This window comes from Ammodytes marinus (genome assembly GCF_949987685.1).
Source record: "Ammodytes marinus genome assembly, chromosome: 13".
Classification (NCBI taxonomy): domain Eukaryota; kingdom Metazoa; phylum Chordata; class Actinopteri; order Uranoscopiformes; family Ammodytidae; genus Ammodytes; species Ammodytes marinus.
The window spans coordinates 25,633,427-25,651,379 of NC_137217.1; the positions used below are offsets into that span (position 1 = coordinate 25,633,427).

Consider the following 17,953-nt stretch of genomic DNA (forward strand, 5'->3'; position numbering starts at 1 on the left):
AGGTTCATAAAATAGGTTTCAAACCTGAATTTTTTACTGAAAGGATAAGAAAATGACGAAACGACTGACTTGCAATATCCTACACTCTCATATAGTAAAAAAAAAAAAAAAAAAAAAAATTAGATTAGATTAGATTAGATTAGATTAGATTAGATTCACAACCAAATTATTTTAAATTACATTGGTTTATTTCATTTATTTTAGACGTTCTTTAATTATGGTTTTCGTAATTTCCTATATCTTTATCAAATTATAAACAGGGTCACAAGGGTCACACTACTAGGTCACAACAAGTAAGCCTTTTTTGTTTGTTAGTAGCCTATATTTGCATATCTGCAGTGTAGTTCCGTCTTCAACCTCTTGGGTGTGACAGCAAGTTCATCAACAGCTCCCTTTTCCACTGTTAATGGCAAAGAAGAAGTTTCAGATTTTTTTGGGGGTAAGGGGCTGGCCCTTCTTTTTTTTTGTTCCGCTGGAGAATCCTGCTTGAACGGTAAGCAGCAGGACCACAGAGCACAACAGACTACAGACCGAGAAGAAATCACAACGCCGCGGGCAAAAGGCTAAATCACGGCGGCCGGGAGGGAGCACGGTGCTCCAACAAGACGCTGGTCCATTTCTCCATCCAGCGCAGTGTCTCCAGGGTCAACCCAAAAGGAAAGACAAGTAACGGACAGCTACTGCCGTTAGCCCTTAACTCCTCTGCGGGTCTGGGGGGCACTGGTTAGGGGCAAGGGGGGCGGGGGTACAGCCGAGGAAAAGAGAAAACTATACACGCCGAGAGGAGAGGAGGAGGGAGGGAGCTGGAAGTCTGAGACGCTTCCAGCCTGAAGGGGCAACCGGCGGTTTGGACACAGCACCCCCGGATTAGCTAGCTTGTACCCCGCGCTGCTAAGTGAATGGGATGGAGCCGGGACCGTCTGGTGCTGGTAGGTGTATTTTCTTCAAACATTTTTTTTTACTTTGGTGTTTCAACATGGTAGGCTATTGCTGCAGATAGAGGCTGCCGTCTGTTAAAAAAAGGGGGCACCGTAGCCTGGCCTTAACGTCCAGGGGGGATGCACAGCCCCGTCTGTGGGAGATGGAGGGGGCTCTCCTGCAGTCTGTCTGCACATACAACACTTTGCACCGACTGTTATTATTAATCCAGATATATAAGGCTACTACAGACGAGCCTTCTTCTGGACCCCTGACAATATCCTCAGCCATGCGCGCGGGGCAAGGGAGGTCGTGGGAATCTCATTGAGTAGGGACGAGGTGAAGCCCGCCTTCAAGTAGCAGCATCAGCAGCAGCTGGCTGCAGCCCGCACAGCAAAGCCCCCTTCACAGTGACAGGTTAAGGTGCTCTAAAGAGTTTAGAACACCTATGCGCACATCATGAGAGTCACAGGCCTCTGCAGTTAAATGATTTATTTATGTGGAGCCAAAAATAATCCCAAATTGTGATCTCTGCACATAGTAGAGTTGATAGAAACGTTGGGAGTATGTTTAGTGCATTGGGTTTTCATGGAGGGGTTTCACTTTGCATGCTTAACTTCATATCATATTTACTGATAATACTGCTTATCAGTGCCACTGATGATCTTTGTGTTTGTATTTTGTCGTGGATGATACAGAGTTATAAGCACAGCCAATTAAAACACAAAGTAGGTGGTGTTTGACTTAATGGCAAGTTTCAAAGTCCACTAACTATTGTGTAAATCTTGACCCTGGTCTTTCTAATCCAGTCTTGAATCCGGGTTGTCTTTGTTTGCACAAGTATGCCCCTAAGATTTAAATTGCGTTGTCCACTTATGATACAGAACCTTGGATTCAGTTGAATGTGCTTGCTTTTATCTTTTCGGATGGGTGAAGGGACCCACAGGGGCCCCTCATCTCAAAGTCTGCTTTTGTGTTTGAGGTGTGACGATTCAAAAATGCTATTTTAGAAGACTGAGCTGATTGCCATGTTTAGCTCATGGTCAACTGCCAATTATTTAGAGAACCAACTAGTTTGGCCCAAACAATTGATGCTTAATTGGCTGTTCCTTTCATTCATGTGCTCAGTCTGTTGTGATCCCCCGATTAGGGACAGGGTCTCCTAGTAAACATCCACTGACGTTCCTTATTTTGAGATTATAAAAGGCTAATTTCCTTTTTATACTCACTGGATTTATTTTGATTGTGCAGTGCAACCTTTATCATACACTGCAAATCTGCCGCTACAAACAAAATGTAAAAAAAGGTTGAGTTACATTTTTAAATGTGTTGTTGTATTGCAAATCAGAGGATCCTGATGAATAAGGGTAACTTGCCAATCGGCCATCATTGAACTAAACTTAAGTGTGTAAAAAATGTATTTGTCCCCCTAGATATAACTTAAAGTAGTCGTTCTGATGTGACTTAAGCTTATTGCTTGTTACGTCATTGCAAATACAGTAAGTAGTGAGTGTTCATGTTGTGATTCAGCACTGAAGCTCTGCTTTAAGTCTTGCCGCCCAGGAAAGACTGCTATTGTCTTGGGATGGCTTCACTTCTCACCATCTGCGTTCACTGGCACATTGGGGCGAAGTGTGTGTGTGTGTGTGTCATTGTGTGAGTGCGCGATTGTGTCATTGTGTGAGTGTGCAAACTCTAGCAACGCACACTCTCGAGTCTCGACACACATATTAATCACACACATAACGCTTTTCACATATATGTGAACACATGCCTGGTGTCTGTGTGTTTATGGTGTTTGTTAGATGTCTTGTGGTGAAGTGTGATCCTACACATGACACACACACACACACACACACACACACACACACACACACACACACACACACACACACACACACACACACACACACACACACACACACACACACACACACACACTAAGCAAAGCAGCTTTCTTGTTTTTATGGCTCATGTTACTCTTCCTTTAACTTTGGCATTTTCTGAAGGCTTAGTGAACATAGGATGGTGTGGTGTGTTTGACCCGAGAAGTTCCATAGCAGCTATTTAAAGCAGTCTGGGTGTTCCCTGTCTGGGATACACAGCGCCTTGGCCCGTCGATGTGGGAACACGCTCGGTGCAGCACCAAAAAGACCAAGGTCTCTTCAGCATGACCACAGCGGCACCCTGCCTTCTCCCATATCGTCACACACACACACACACACACACACACACACACACACACACACACACACACACACACACACACACACACACACACACACACACACACACACACACACACACACACACACACACACACACAAACGGATCCCCTGATATCCATGACAATGCTGTGTTGCCGTGGTGTCTCCATGGTGAGGCTGGGAATGTAGAGGGGGCCCCCTGTGTTTGTGTGTAAGAGTGTGTGCGTGTGCGTGTGCGTGTAGCAAGCGAGCTGCTGTCCTACACCCCTGTATTTTGTGTGTGTGAGACGGTGTTGGAGCAGGGCAGCTGGGGTCTTTGTTGTGGTGAGGAGGGCTGGTCTCTGGGGACCCAGAGGTTACGGCACTGGGCCCCTCTCAGGCAGGAGTCACGGCTATAGCCTCACATCCAGCACCCAAGTTAGGATCACTCTGGATCAGACTTGTGTTAAAGAAAAAATACAGAATAAGATTTGTAGGGTTGCAACTTTTTGTCTGATAAATTACATAAACCTCCTACGAGGAACCTCTAAATGTTGATGAAACAGTCTAATTGTTCCTCTGATGATCATAAATGACCTGTAACAAGGAACTAGACCATCAGTGAAAACAGTGCTATTTTGATATAGTTATTATATTTATGTCTTTGCACTGGTTCCAATTTTCCCAGGAACTTGGACAAAATGATTTATGGCAGGCACACCAGAAAAGCCTTTGTTTATAAACGTTACTACTTTATACCAACTTCATTGAATCCATAATAATCATACATAGTCACATATATAACGTGTAAACATTACCTCATCCCAACTCTGACTCATCTGCGGTCTGTCTGACGTATTCACTTACTTTCTAGTACAATCAACAAAAACTGAAAGTTCCTCGCAGCTACTTTGAAACAGGGATGAGCCAAAATCATGGAATTTTAAAAAGCTGGAACCAACAGACGTTTGTCAATTTTGTTTGATTAATCAATTATCCGAAATTGTTGGTAAATCTGTATTGCAGGGATGTGACGGAAACACATTCAAACTGATGATCTGTTTTTTCACATGATAGTTGGAGTTTAATTACAAACATCTTCAACATTTTCTACATGGTTTTCTAATGTATTTCTCTTTTTTTCCCTTCCCACCATCATTTCCCTCTCTGTTTCCCTCCCCCTTCTCTCCCTTCTCCATCGTCCTTTAACTTAATATGGTTGTTTTGCGTCCTCTTCTTTATGCCTTGTCAATGTCCTCTTCTATCACCCTTCATCTTACCACTTATATAACGCTCCTTCGGCCCCAACTTGTCCGGTCCCCAAATGCACATTTTGCTGCATAACTGTCCCATTCTTATTGTTTCTCTCTTTTGGCATCATCATCATCATGTCCTCTTGGCCTCTCTGTGCCTACGCTTCCTTCCTGGCTTATGACACATTTCTGGTCCCCTTTGCCCTGTCTTCTGCTGCTCACAACCACTTCCTCTGCCACCTATTCACTTGACTGTTTGTTTTATCTCTTCTGTGCCTGCTTTTTCCTGTGCCCTTTCTCTACTTTGAATGTTCCTTTTTCTGTTTTCACTCTTGCCTTATACACATCCACTTCCTTAATTCCCCCCCTCCCCCCCTCCTCCCCTCTTCCACCTGTCCTTGTGAATGGCTACCTCTCTGTTGCTTGTCCAGTGCCCATGGGGGCCTTCCCCCCACCCGTGCAGCAGGTGTTCCATGCCCCCCGCCGGCCAGGCATGGGTACCGTGGGCAAGCCCATCAAGCTGCTGGCCAACTACTTTGAGGTGGAGATCCCAAAGATGGACGTCTTTCACTATGAAGTGGACATCAAGCCCGACAAGTGCCCACGGAGAGTCAACAGGTAAACATACACCTGGTTGGTGGTTGCACCTTCTTTTTTTTTTTTTTTTATATTATATATTTTTATTGTCACAGGCAATTTATATCCTCCAAAGGGGGAATCGTTGCATACAATCGGTATATATCTACACATACCTACATGCATATACACCTATACAAATACACATACATATATATATAAACCTATACATACATATACACACATACATACATCCACACATGTCCACATACATACAGATCTTCCCAATGTATTATACAGATTCACACCGTAGTTGTTTCCGTAGAAGAAGCAAAAGATATGTTAAAAAAAAAAATTATAATAAATCAAATGTCAGTGCACGGTCAAGGCTCTGCAGACTGGCATGTAAACAGCAAACCCCTTAGTACACACACCTCATGGACAGGTATTGGGTCACAAGAAGACATTCTCTGATCCCAACCGAAAAAGAAAAAAACATCTAGAAAACAAACTTTCTCGGAATCATCGACTCAACCCCATGTTACCCAATGTGTGCATATAATTTCCTGCAACACTTTTTTTTTTTTTTTTTGGTGGTTGCACCTTGTCTTCTTGTCTGTGATGGTTCAAATGAATCTGAAAGATCACCAGGTATATGTCAGGTGTCATAAGCAGTTAGTTACTTTTGGCCGAAAGGCATAAGAAGTCAACAAGCAGCAAACATGTCTGCAGCGGGGAACAGTTTTAAATCAGTTGTTGAAAGCCCAATAGTCACTTGTATTAACTTATCAGTCTTTCAGGCAGCATTAACAGCAGCTTTCAACATGTGAATAGAGCCACTGAGATTTAAATATAATTATTTGTCTCAACTCTTTATCTATTTACAGGTTGACTACCATTTTTTTGTGTGGGGAAAAAAATAAAGGATATCTTGCCGTTTTTTATGGGCAAAAAACCTCAACCTTGGTACCTGCCTCTGAATTGTTTATCCAATGAATTTTATTTCCAAACTTCAGATTACATTACATTTTGTTGCTTTGAGTTGGAGGCAATATCTCTGTTAAAATCATATCTAGTGTGTGACTCCTCGAGGAGCAAAACGCTGTGTGAGAAAAGTCCATGCATCAGTGCAGGATCTGGTCCCATTAAGCAGTAGGGAGCCTTCTCTACATGTGCCTGAGTGACTGCACTGGACAGATGGTGGAGTCAAAAGTGAATCAAACCTCACTGACCCGTTCACCTTGGCTGGGCATTGTGCTGCACAGTGAACTTGAAGAGACCCTCCCTCACGTGTTTACTGCGAGGAGAGTGAAAAGTCTTGTTAACGCTCGCTCAATAAAACATACAGACTACGATTGCTGTGTCCCCTTTTCCGGGTGCCTCCTTAAATATTTACACTTTTTAATGGAGCCATTTTTATTGGCCCCATCCAGATATTCTTTTCAGCTGTGACAAATAAAAAAAAAAGGAGCTGCCTAGATTGTGATTCGCCACATGTATTACTCAAATCCATGTAACAACTAGTAGATCATAAACAGAAATGGAGATTCAGGGAGGGAGGTGGGTGGGTGGGTGGGGGGGGGGGGTTATGTGCTGTCTTTCTGCCTGGATGACTTCTCATGCCAGTTCCTTACAAATCCACAATACGTGTCTGCATGTTCAATCAAGGAGAATGTATCCTTCTATGGAGGCGTGAATGTCACTTTCTCCTTTGCTCAGCTTCCTATGCTTTATATTCCAGACTACGTTTCTAGAGTCACAACAGTGTGACTCGCAGGCAACTGTCAACTGTCATCACGTTCTCCAGTTATCTTTTGTGCAGACTAGAGTAATGTTGCAGGTATCAGGGGCAGGCTAGAAGCAGTAATATATAGAAGACTGCTTTGTTTTTTGTCACTAGCTAGCCCAATCTGGGAACCATCAGGTTAACTTTCCCCAGTGTGACATACACTACTCATAGCCTTGGGCCTTTTGGATATACTATATTGTCAGTAAATATGTAGAAAGATATGGTGTTCAAGAATTAGAATCTGTCTTTCAATCAAGAAAACTGTCATGGATATTCCGTTTGATTTAATGGAAAGAAATTGCTTCTGAATGTTTGGGTCCAGATGTTATTATACAATCATGGAGTAGGCTTACACATATTACCAAGTTTCTTTAAGACAAAATGGCCACTTTAGCATGTGTTATTACCAGGTTAGTACCACCTTCTTGAACATTCAGAGAGGGTCTTTCTTTGAGCCTCTTTTGGTCAAAGACAAAGGTTCCAAGAAGGCAAGCAAAGGTCAAGCCCTTTGACATTTTCCATTCAAGACAAGTCCTCAACCCCCCCTCAGTCCCTCACTCATATGAAGGCCAAGGCACCGTGCATTGAAAGGTGGCCCCACGCCCACACACCCTCACTCTTTTTGTCCTTGCCCCTCCCCCTGTGACCATGAAATATCGCACCCAGCAGCTGTATCCTGCTCGATCAATATTCTATCATCTTGAGTACTGACCCCCCACCAGCTTTGATCACAATAGGGCATCCTGATCAGGCCATTTGGTTTGAACTGGTAAAGCTGGCTCTCTTTCTGTTTCTGGTGCTTGTTAATCTAATTTTGTGTTTTGTGTGCGTCTTTTCCTTCAGGGAGGTGGTGGAATACATGGTGCAACACTTCAAGCCTCAGCTCTTTGGCGACAGGAAGCCAGTGTATGACGGCAAGAAGAACATCTACACGGTGCTAGCGCTTCCTATTGGGAGTGAGAAGGTAGATGCCTGCAGTGTTTGTTTTCTTTGTATTACGCTTTCATACCAGGCCATAATTGCTTACTTAAAGCCTCCTCTGGGATCAATGAGGTCAATTTTAAGCCCTGTTTGAAAGGAAATTGCACTCTCCATGGAAGGGTTAACACAAGCTCAACTTCTGGTTATTGTTCTCATCCATGTTCTTTAACTTTCCTCTCCGTTTCTGTCTTCTATTTCTCTAGGTGGATTTTGAGGTAACCATCCCAGGTGAGGGTAAGGACCGCATCTTTAAGGTGTCCATCCGTTTTCTGACCAAAGTGTCATGGCGCCTGCTGCAGGAGACACTGGTCAGCGGCCGGCTGCCGGTCCCCCTCGACTCGGTTCAAGCCCTGGACGTGGCCATGCGCCACCTAGCCTCTATGAGGTACACCATAGGAACCCATTCTATCTTTACCACATACATACATATACTGCAACACCCCACACCCTGTCAAATGGTCTTTCTAGGTTAGTTATATGAATGTACTTCTTAAAAGCAGATAGGAAAGTCATGTTTCTCCAAAGTAAATTTTTTGTTGACGTTAAAACCGTGCAGCCTAGCTATGTTAGCTTGGGTGTTACATTTTACATTACATCTTACATCAATAATAATAATAATAAATTTTATTTATAATGCACTTTATATTCAAGAATCTCAAAGTGCTTAAAAAGGGGGGAACCTCAAAGAAAGTTTAGCCAAATGCTCTTTTAAAGAGATGAACGTCATAGCTTCAGCGATCAGAGTCACTAAACAAAAGATGTTAACTGAGACCTATGTGAAAGTGTCCACAGAACAATAAAGGGAATATAATGATAACTGGCTTGAGGACTTGAAAATGGTCAAATAAATACATATAAGACTTCAAGCCAGGAATGTGTAGTTGTGAGTTCAGTGACAATGTTTCCTCCTTTTTGTTTCGACCATTTCAAGAAAAAGCATTTCTAAAATATAGAAAATAATATGTGTTTGAGTATAACTCCCATTTGGTTGTTTTCCTTCTGTGTTCTTCTTTTACCAATGGTTATAAAGAACTTGACTAATTCTGAAACCTTCTACATGAGACAGTAACTTTACTGGAAGGGAAGTCATTCTGAGGTCATGCTTTAAATTGAGTCCAGTCATTTTCGCACACTCATCAGTTTCCCCTCCCCCACTTAGGTACACTCCAGTGGGCCGCTCATTTTTCTCCCCACCTGAAGGATACTACCACCCGCTGGGTGGGGGGAGGGAAGTCTGGTTCGGCTTCCACCAGTCTGTGCGGCCCGCCATGTGGAAGATGATGCTTAACATTGATGGTGAGTCACTGAAGACATGCTCACCACCAGACAGTGTGGAGTCAGCCAGACATGCCATTAGTTTTAGCTGACACTGCATGTCTAATCAGAAATGGTGGGATAGAAATGGTCAAAGATTAACTATACCCAGGTAGGGCGGGGGGTAGGTATTTGTATAAAAAAAAAATAAAGAAAATGTTTCAATAGGCTAGCTTCAAGGTGAGGTGATTCAGATTATTCCAGAAATGAGTACTAGACAGGACCTGTCTATATTAGATCTTAGTGTTTATTGCTTTTTATTGAAATCCATGTGTTTTTCTTCAATAGTTTGCATAGCTTGTGTCTCCAAATTATTACAGAAAATAGTTATAGGCATGTTGTTTATGACAGTTGTTTACAGAGCACAGAATTAATCAGATTTCACCTCTCAAAGTGCACAAGATTGATGCATTTAAAACGGATAAGGTTTTCTTCTGCAGGGGCATGCCCCCAGACCCCACTAGAAGGTCCATTCTCACCCAGCAGGATCTAAAAATCCTGTGAGAAACACCACATGTACAAACGTACTGAATGTGAAAGCATAACCCTTTGCCAATGGGGTTCATTTTGGTCAATTTCTTCTAGAAATTTGGTAGCACGCGGCGCACATACTCTTTATCAGCTCTTACCACCGGGCCTAAAAAAATTCTAGGGGAAACACTGTCTCGTAACATAATTTTGGCTCTGATAAATGCCTTAAATGGGTGACGTAAAGGCTAATAAAAGTTGGGTACATCCATATCTCCACTGTTCTATGATTTGCATGGACTTATCAGTGCTCTCTGTCTCCCTCTAGTGTCGGCCACGGCCTTTTACAAAGCCCAGCCTGTCATTGAGTTCATGTGTGAGGTTTTGGACATTCGCAATATCGACGAGCAGCCGAAGACGCTCACCGACTCCCAAAGGGTCCGCTTCACCAAGGAGATCAAAGGTGGGCTACTGACCAATGGTAAAGAGCCTTCCACACACACTCAAACCCACACACACACACACACACACCATGATACGCTTCAAGAATTTTCATTTTTACACCTTATTCATGAGTTACTGCCATTTGTTATCAGGGACATTTTCCTGTTAACTTGTAGTGGTGCTTTGTTATTTCATGAGAAGCTCTTTTAGTGACTTTGCTTCTAATAGGCATATTATTTCTTTTTGTTAATGTTTGTGCGGCCCCACTTACCGTCGGCACTATCAGGCCTGAAGGTGGAGGTGACCCACTGTGGCCAAATGAAGAGGAAGTATCGCGTATGCAATGTCACCCGGCGACCTGCCAGCCACCAGACGTAAGTGCACCGACAGCATTCAATTACATTATTCTAGATTCGCTTTTTGAAGTGACTTACAAGAAGCAGCCAACCACATGTATGACTGCGGTGGACATTAGATCAAATAGGACCATTGTTTTATCTTTGTGCATCATTTTCCATTATTTGGATAACCCACAAACGGGCTGTATGGATATTGATAATTGACCAAATGGTATCGGGTTCTACATTTTCATTTTAAAGCTGTCTTAAACCCTTACTTTAGAGCCTGATAAGCTGTATAAATACAAACTATTTGTCACTGGTGTGGCACAAACTCGACCATGCAGGTGTGCATCCATTCAAAACAATAACAGCAAAGGCAGTTCCTTAATCTTTTCACCAGATCATCATGCTGTAGTTCACGTGTATTGTCTTTTTCTTACTAGGTTTCCCCTCCAGCTTGAAAGTGGGCAGACAGTAGAATGTACAGTGGCCCAGTACTTCAAGCAGAAGTACAACTTGCAGCTAAAATACCCCCACCTGCCCTGTCTACAGGTGGGGCAGGAGCAGAAGCACACCTACTTGCCACTGGAGGTGAGGAAGGGCTTCAAGGATGAGTTGATAATTGAAAAAATAATAAAGTAGTGTTTATATATAACCACAGTGACTTTCTTTAGATCCTGGCTTGGTGCACGTGAATGACTCTGGACTTACTTGTTTTCAGGTGTGTAACATTGTAGCAGGTCAACGGTGCATCAAGAAGCTGACTGATAATCAGACCTCCACTATGATCAAAGCCACAGCTCGCTCTGCACCCGACAGGCAGGAGGAGATCAGCAGGCTGGTGAGTTGAGGAGACAACAGTGTATATAGTCTGGAACAACAGTGTATCATAATGTATGACTTGTTTGTATATTTAACTATGATGTATGTCCTTCAATTCTCCACAGATGAAGAACGCTAACTTCAACCTGGACCCGTACATCCAGGAGTTTGGGATCAAGGTGAAAGATGAGATGTCTGAAGTGACGGGCAGGGTGCTCCCAGCCCCTATCCTGCAATATGGAGGACGGGTAATACATGCTCTTATTCTTAAGATACAAATCAAATCATAGAGGCACACAGTGTGGCACAGAAGCCCTTCAGTTGCATGTTTTTTCCCCGTGTAGATCGTTTTGCTGTAGATCTGACATGGTCAGGTTTAAACTTTCAACTGGTCCCTGTCTTCCACAGAATCGTGCCATAGCAACACCCAACCAGGGAGTGTGGGACATGAGGGGGAAGCAGTTTTATAATGGCATTGAGATCAAAGTGTGGGCCATCGCCTGCTTTGCCCCCCAGAAACAGTGCAGAGAAGAGGTGCTCAAGTGAGTACAAAATGTTGTAACACTGGGAATTCATTTGCGTTAAATACATTCCCCCATACCAGTATTAAACGGTTTTGCATTTGGTTGTTGTAAGTCAAAATAGCCACGTATTAATTCAGCTTCTAGCATACACAACACTATATTTAGCCAACTTTTGTTATTTTGAAAAAGTGATTTATTTTAATTTAATTTTAATTATATAATCAATAATATTTCCCAATAACATGGCAGTGATCAAGTAAAGGATGATGAAAAAACATTTTCCGTAGTCTGTTGTCTTAACTTCTCTGGTTTCCTGTCAGGAACTTCACGGACCAGCTCCGTAAGATCTCTAAGGATGCTGGGATGCCCATCCAGGGCCAGCCTTGTTTCTGTAAATACGCCCAGGGAGCGGACAGTGTGGAGCCCATGTTCAGACACCTGAAGAACACCTACTCTGGTCTGCAGCTCATCATCGTCATCCTGCCGGGAAAGACTCCTGTCTACGGTAGGCTCAAGTTTTTTTATCTTCTTCACTGATCATCTTTGCACAGTCAAATTAGCAAGTAATAAAAAAATAAAATAAAAAAATTCTGCTGTAAGAGCATCATTATCAGGGAATTATCCGTATTGTTAAACAGCTAAACGTCTCAAAATGCTACCTTAGTCCTTTTAGCTTCATGGTGTTCTTCATGTCCCATGTCCAACCTGTCCCCTTTAGCGGAGGTGAAGCGTGTGGGAGACACCCAGTTGGGAATGGCCACGCAGTGTGTTCAGGTGAAGAACGTGGTGAAGACGTCTCCTCAGACCCTCTCCAACCTCTGCCTCAAGATCAACGTCAAGCTGGGAGGCATCAACAACATCCTGGTGCCTCACCAACGGTAAGCTTTTATTCGGGCTGCCTTTCAATTGTGCAAATATGGCAGGGAGGGGAACAGTGCAAATGTGAAAAAATCCCACTGTCACATATAAAACAGGCATTTGTCCCTTGCGTAACCCGAAAGTTGATTTCATATTTATGAATCTGTAGACGGAGAAGTGGCTCCTGCAATATTAATACCCAAGATGTTGTTTTTTTTATTTGGCCTTCTTATTAAAATTCTATTTGATCTACTGTTTGTAACAACATATTGGATATACTGGATATTAACCCATCTCTACATCGGTGTCTGTGATGATAATAAAACCTGTGCTGTCTTTATGAGCATGATTTCTATCTCCTCCTCTATTCGCTGTCTCAGGTCAGCCGTGTTTCAGCAGCCTGTTATCTTCCTGGGAGCTGACGTCACACACCCCCCTGCTGGAGATGGCAAGAAGCCCTCCATTACTGCTGTAAGTCTGTCTCAGTATAACGCCTTCACTAAACAACACTAGCTGACCTTGAACACAATCCCAGGAAAAAGGAAGGGAATGTGCTACTACTACTGCGCGTCACACAGAGTCAGGGGTGTGCAGGTTAAGCCCATGGGCGGGGGGACAGTGGACTGCTTTACCTTTTGGCTCTGGTATCTAGTGAAGTTTTACTTCAAATCTATAGTAGTGGCCATTTTCAAAAGGAACTGCAGCTTAATGGACATGGCTGACACTTTGAATAAATACACCAACACGTCAGAGTAATTCATTTATATATAAATCAAATAATTGGGGAATTGTTGCTTGTAAGAACAACAGATGGTCAACACGGGGATTTGAACCTTGATTTCTCTTTCTCAATCCAAAGCCATGAAAACTTTTTTGTTATCTATCTATTTATTTAGTTATGTTACGTGAAAATGACATGGTAAACTAAGTAAGCACATTTTATAATTTGTTATAATAGCCACCGTGTCATGGGTGATTTTAGGATGGAAATCCAGATGCTAAGAAGACACAGGCACTGCTATTTATACAGGCAAATCAAAAAACAACAAGGGCATGTGAATAATGCAAATTACCTCCAAGATGTCATGATGCAAAGCAAACACACGTGGTCACGGTTGCTTGGTGACAGTGGCACTGGGTTATATCGCAATGCAATGCTGGAAAGAGAAGAACCCCACAGCCATAAGAAGTATATTTGAGAGAGAAAAGCTTTAATGTTTGACCCACAAAAATATAAATAAAGGATTGTATAGAGCAGACATCATTCATTCAGACATTCAGCTCATATGTGATTATTGGTTGTCAACTGGACTGTTATTCATGAATACATTCTAGAAATGGGAGCAACTTTATGTGGTTTGGAAAAAGACGAGATGAATGCATCACCTTTGGCTCTGGTAACTTTGGGTGGGCAGTTGCAATTCATTTTGGGCATTTTCATTAAAAGCATAATTTGCTGCTTTTATTTTACAGCATCAATAAGTAGTGTATATACTGTGTACTGTATGTGGCTGTTCATAACACAAACCAAGCAATTCAGCCTTTAGAACTGTAGAATAAGTGTTTTGGCTGATTAGAACATTTGGCCAATACCAACTTGTTTCTATTCTGATGCATTAAATGAGTGGTTAAATGCCCAGACGCCCGCAGCTATGAAAGCTCATGTCATGAGAAACATGTAGACCTACGATTTAAATACACAATACATGAGGCTGAACGAAGGGGGAGAAAAAAGTAAAAGAAATGGCTCATCACTGACTCACATTTAAAAAGGAAATTACGTCAAGCCTCGCCGCCCTTGACCTCATCTTTGCTGTGGTTGGCTGTGTTGTTGCCTAGCAATTATGACAAACGCTCGAGTCACACAGGGAGAGGATGGGAGAGGAGAGTGTGTCTGAGTTGGTCCTCCTGACTGAGGAGAAAACTGAAAAATGACCATAGTTAAGTGCAGAGTCATTTGAGGGAAGAAAAATAAAAAGGGTGGATATTGAGCCTACTACACTTCCTAGGGGATGCTCACATCCAAACATAACCGTTGGCTAAATATACACTTACAACATGAGACTGTTGCTGTATGATACTGTATGAACCCTTTTTTTTCATCTTTGTTCACTTATTATTCCCAGTGCAGCAAGTGAGAATACATAATAGAAATGTAGGCAATTTGGCGAACAATGCTAAAACCTATATTATCAGATAAACGAAAAGTATTATTGAGTCCTACTCAAAGACACTTTACACTAAGTAGATTGAGATGTAGTCCTCATGATTTTCTCTATCACACATTTGATGGATTGATATATTGATGCAACTCTATTATACAATAAAGACACTATTTAAAACAATAACTAACCATGACAGGGCCCTTTTTAACTCTATCACTCCCTTCCTCCCCTCTCTGTCTCTTCCAGGTGGTAGGCAGTATGGATGCTCATCCCAGCAGATACTGTGCCACAGTGCGCGTCCAGAGACCCAGACAGGAGATCATAGAGGATTTGTCTTTCATGGTGAAGGAGCTGCTAATTCAGTTCTACAAATCCACCCGCTTCAAGCCCACCAGGATCATCTTCTACAGGGATGGAGTTCCTGAGGGACAGTTACCACAGGTAATATGGCATCTAGATTATTGAAAATGATGAGAGTTCTATGATGCATTATTTCTGTTTACTTAAAGGTACAGTGTGTACAATTTAGTGTCATTTTTCAGAGCAGACTTGAAATTAAATACAATATTCATATGTTTAAAAATAAATCAATTAAAAAGCATTTTATAACTACATTGGAGCACGAATCACCACCATGTTAAGTCACCATGTTCTACAGTAGCACTGAACAGACAAACTTAACGGCCTTACCCACTTTTATTTATAGTGGGTGTCCACCAGAGTCTTCCACATTGTTGGAAGACTAAGAATAAGTATTATAGAATAAATAACTAAATACATCTTCACCTCATCACTTGATTTCAAATGGTGGATGATGTCATCTTTAGTAACTATGTTATTGTCCGTGAAGGCCACTGTAGCTTCAGTAAATTCTCCAAAAGGGATGGAGCTAGCAATCTAGAATCTGACCACTAGATGCTGCTAAATATTCCAATATTACAAACTGTACCTTTTTTCATTTGCATTATGATGTGATGTTGGCAGATTGAGTGTTAATAAATAATGTTGTTGTTTGTAGATTCTCCACTTCGAGCTCCTGGCCATCAGAGATGCGTGCATTAAACTGGAGAAAGACTATCAGCCAGGCATCACTTATATCGTGGTTCAGAAGCGCCACCACACACGCCTCTTCTGTGCTGACAAGTCTGAAAGGGTGAGCATTACATTTTCCAACATATATACTTTTTTAAAAGTGTTCTATTCATACTTGCTTTCATTTGTTTCATAATAATCATCTTGTTTTTCCTTTTGATAGATTGGGAAGAGTGGGAATATTCCTGCAGGGACTACAGTGGACACCAACATCACTCATCCCTTTGAGTTTGACTTCTACCTGTGCAGCCATGCAGGCATACAGGTAATAATAACAGAAACAGTGCTCTGTAATTATAATACCTCTTAATGCCAATGTGGTTGTTTTACATCACCAGTTTTTTGCATAATCTTATTTGTATCTGTATAAATGTATTTGTCTAATGTTTAATCTTTTGGTGTCTCCAGGGTACCAGCCGGCCGTCTCATTACTACGTCTTATGGGACGACAATCGTTTCACGGCTGATGAGTTGCAGATTCTAACGTACCAGTTGTGCCACACTTACGTGCGTTGTACTCGCTCAGTCTCCATCCCTGCGCCGGCCTACTATGCTCGTCTCGTGGCCTTCCGCGCCCGCTACCATCTGGTAGACAAAGAACATGACAGGTTTGTGTTATTATGAAAGATGTTCATTGGCCTTTGGTTCTTCAAATTCTTATGACCCAAAGCGATTGGAAAGATTTCATTTTGTAATGCAAATTTAGTTGCGACATGGGTCTTCAGTTTTTTAGAAGCAGTGAAATATAAATGATACTTACTTTCCTTGTCACAATATCAAAATGACCACGCTATCGGGTATTGCCATTACAGCTCTCAAATGTGTTATTTTGAAAGGTGTCGGTAAAAAAACATAAATTTTTGTCCCACAATCTTTTCATTGTTTAACAACATATTGAATATTCAGAACATTAATCAAACATGTATGATAATATAATACAATAAATAATTGATAGTCACATTATGGAGTGTCACTGATCTTGGTTCTCCAACTTCTCTCCCTGCATTGTCTCTGCAGTGGAGAGGGCAGCCATGTGTCTGGACAGAGTAACGGTCGGGACCCCCAGGCGCTGGCCAAAGCTGTTCAGATTCACCACGACACCCTGAGGACCATGTACTTCGCCTGAGCTGCACCAACCATCACCAACATCAATCCCTCCTCCCACCTCTTTCCTACCTGAGTGGGCACGCAGCCCACCAACACCACCTCATCCCCATCCCTTATTCCCAATGACTGCCCACCACACACACTCCACTGACCTGACCCAAATCCAAGAAACATAATGGCCCATCGCCTATAAAACAGAGTCAGACTCTACAGCCTCATGCACTCAAAAGGTTATGAATATTATTATTATTTGTATTATTATTATTGTTGTTGTCGTAATTTTATTGTTTTTAATTTACCAGGAGTATTGTTCTTTTTTATGTTGAATTTTTAAAACTTGGGTATTATTATGTATTTCTATTTTACACTATCTTCACACTCCTGTGTTAGTCAGTATGCAATACGGATGGGAGGAAAATAGGCGATGAAAAGAAAGAAAACAAAACACAAAAAAACTTTTTTAACTGCCACCACGATGCGGCCTCTCTACCCATCCGAATGCCGGATGCCAGTGTTCCAAGCCCTTTGTTATGGGGATCCTCCAGGGATGGTACTGGGCACGCACACTTACATGTATTGTTTTAACGTCATGAACTACATTCATGTTTTTAATGTTTTTGAATAATGTTTTTTTCTTTTTTTTTTAACTGCCTTGACGAGTCTGAGGTATGGTACATTAGCACTTAGCGTTAGCATGTAGGTGCCTTCAGTCCTGCACATAAGAGTTTGTTAGCACAGTTGAGGCTAGCCCTCTTGTCTTTATAGTAGCAGAGACAGAAAGAGCAAGTGTAGCATATCGTAGATACAGCAGAGAAGTCTTGCTGTGATCTCTGTGCAGGTTGGCCAGTCCCTTAGAGATTTAGCCTATAGAGGCAAGCTTAGCATAACAATAGAGGGACCATTTGCATAGAGTGTATCAAATATACTTGCACCCCATGCACCTAAACCAGCATTATTAACCAGCCAAAAGTGATGCCAACCAATGGAAAAGGGGCACTTAAACAGGAAGATAATGTTTTTTGTGTATCCGTTGCTCTTTGAGGATATATAAGGCACTTTTTTTATTGACTTATTGATTTATTTTTTTAACTTTACGCAGGCCATTTTGAAGTTTT

The 17,953-nt window shown here is 42.0% G+C and overlaps 1 protein-coding gene across 1 annotated transcript; it reads left to right on the plus strand.

Annotated features, from left to right (window-relative positions):
* Positions 1-798: 798 nt before the first annotated feature.
* ago1 (argonaute RISC component 1) lies at positions 799-16,989 on the plus strand. Its single transcript, XM_080040282.1, has 19 exons — positions 799-929; positions 4,789-4,975; positions 7,566-7,686; positions 7,907-8,088; positions 8,863-8,999; positions 9,814-9,948; positions 10,216-10,303; positions 10,714-10,861; positions 10,992-11,111; positions 11,218-11,340; positions 11,501-11,634; positions 11,937-12,121; positions 12,335-12,494; positions 12,855-12,945; positions 14,886-15,080; positions 15,658-15,792; positions 15,895-15,996; positions 16,140-16,339; positions 16,749-16,989. The coding sequence occupies exons 1-19, from the start codon at positions 905-907 to the stop codon at positions 16,855-16,857; spliced, it is 2,577 nt and encodes an 858-aa protein (XP_079896408.1). The 5' UTR covers positions 799-904; the 3' UTR covers positions 16,858-16,989.
* The last annotated feature ends 964 nt before the right edge of the window (positions 16,990-17,953 follow it).

Bases quoted from the DNA above. Each gene is read 5' to 3' on its own strand.
- ago1 (XM_080040282.1), top strand. From the start codon at position 905: ATGGAGCCGGGACCGTCTGGTGCTG. The intron at 930-4,788 runs GTAGGTGTATTT...TTGCTTGTCCAG, and splicing joins GCCGGGACCGTCTGGTGCTG to TGCCCATGGGGGCCTTCCCC. The intron at 9,949-10,215 runs GTGGGCTACTGA...CGGCACTATCAG, and splicing joins CTTCACCAAGGAGATCAAAG to GCCTGAAGGTGGAGGTGACC.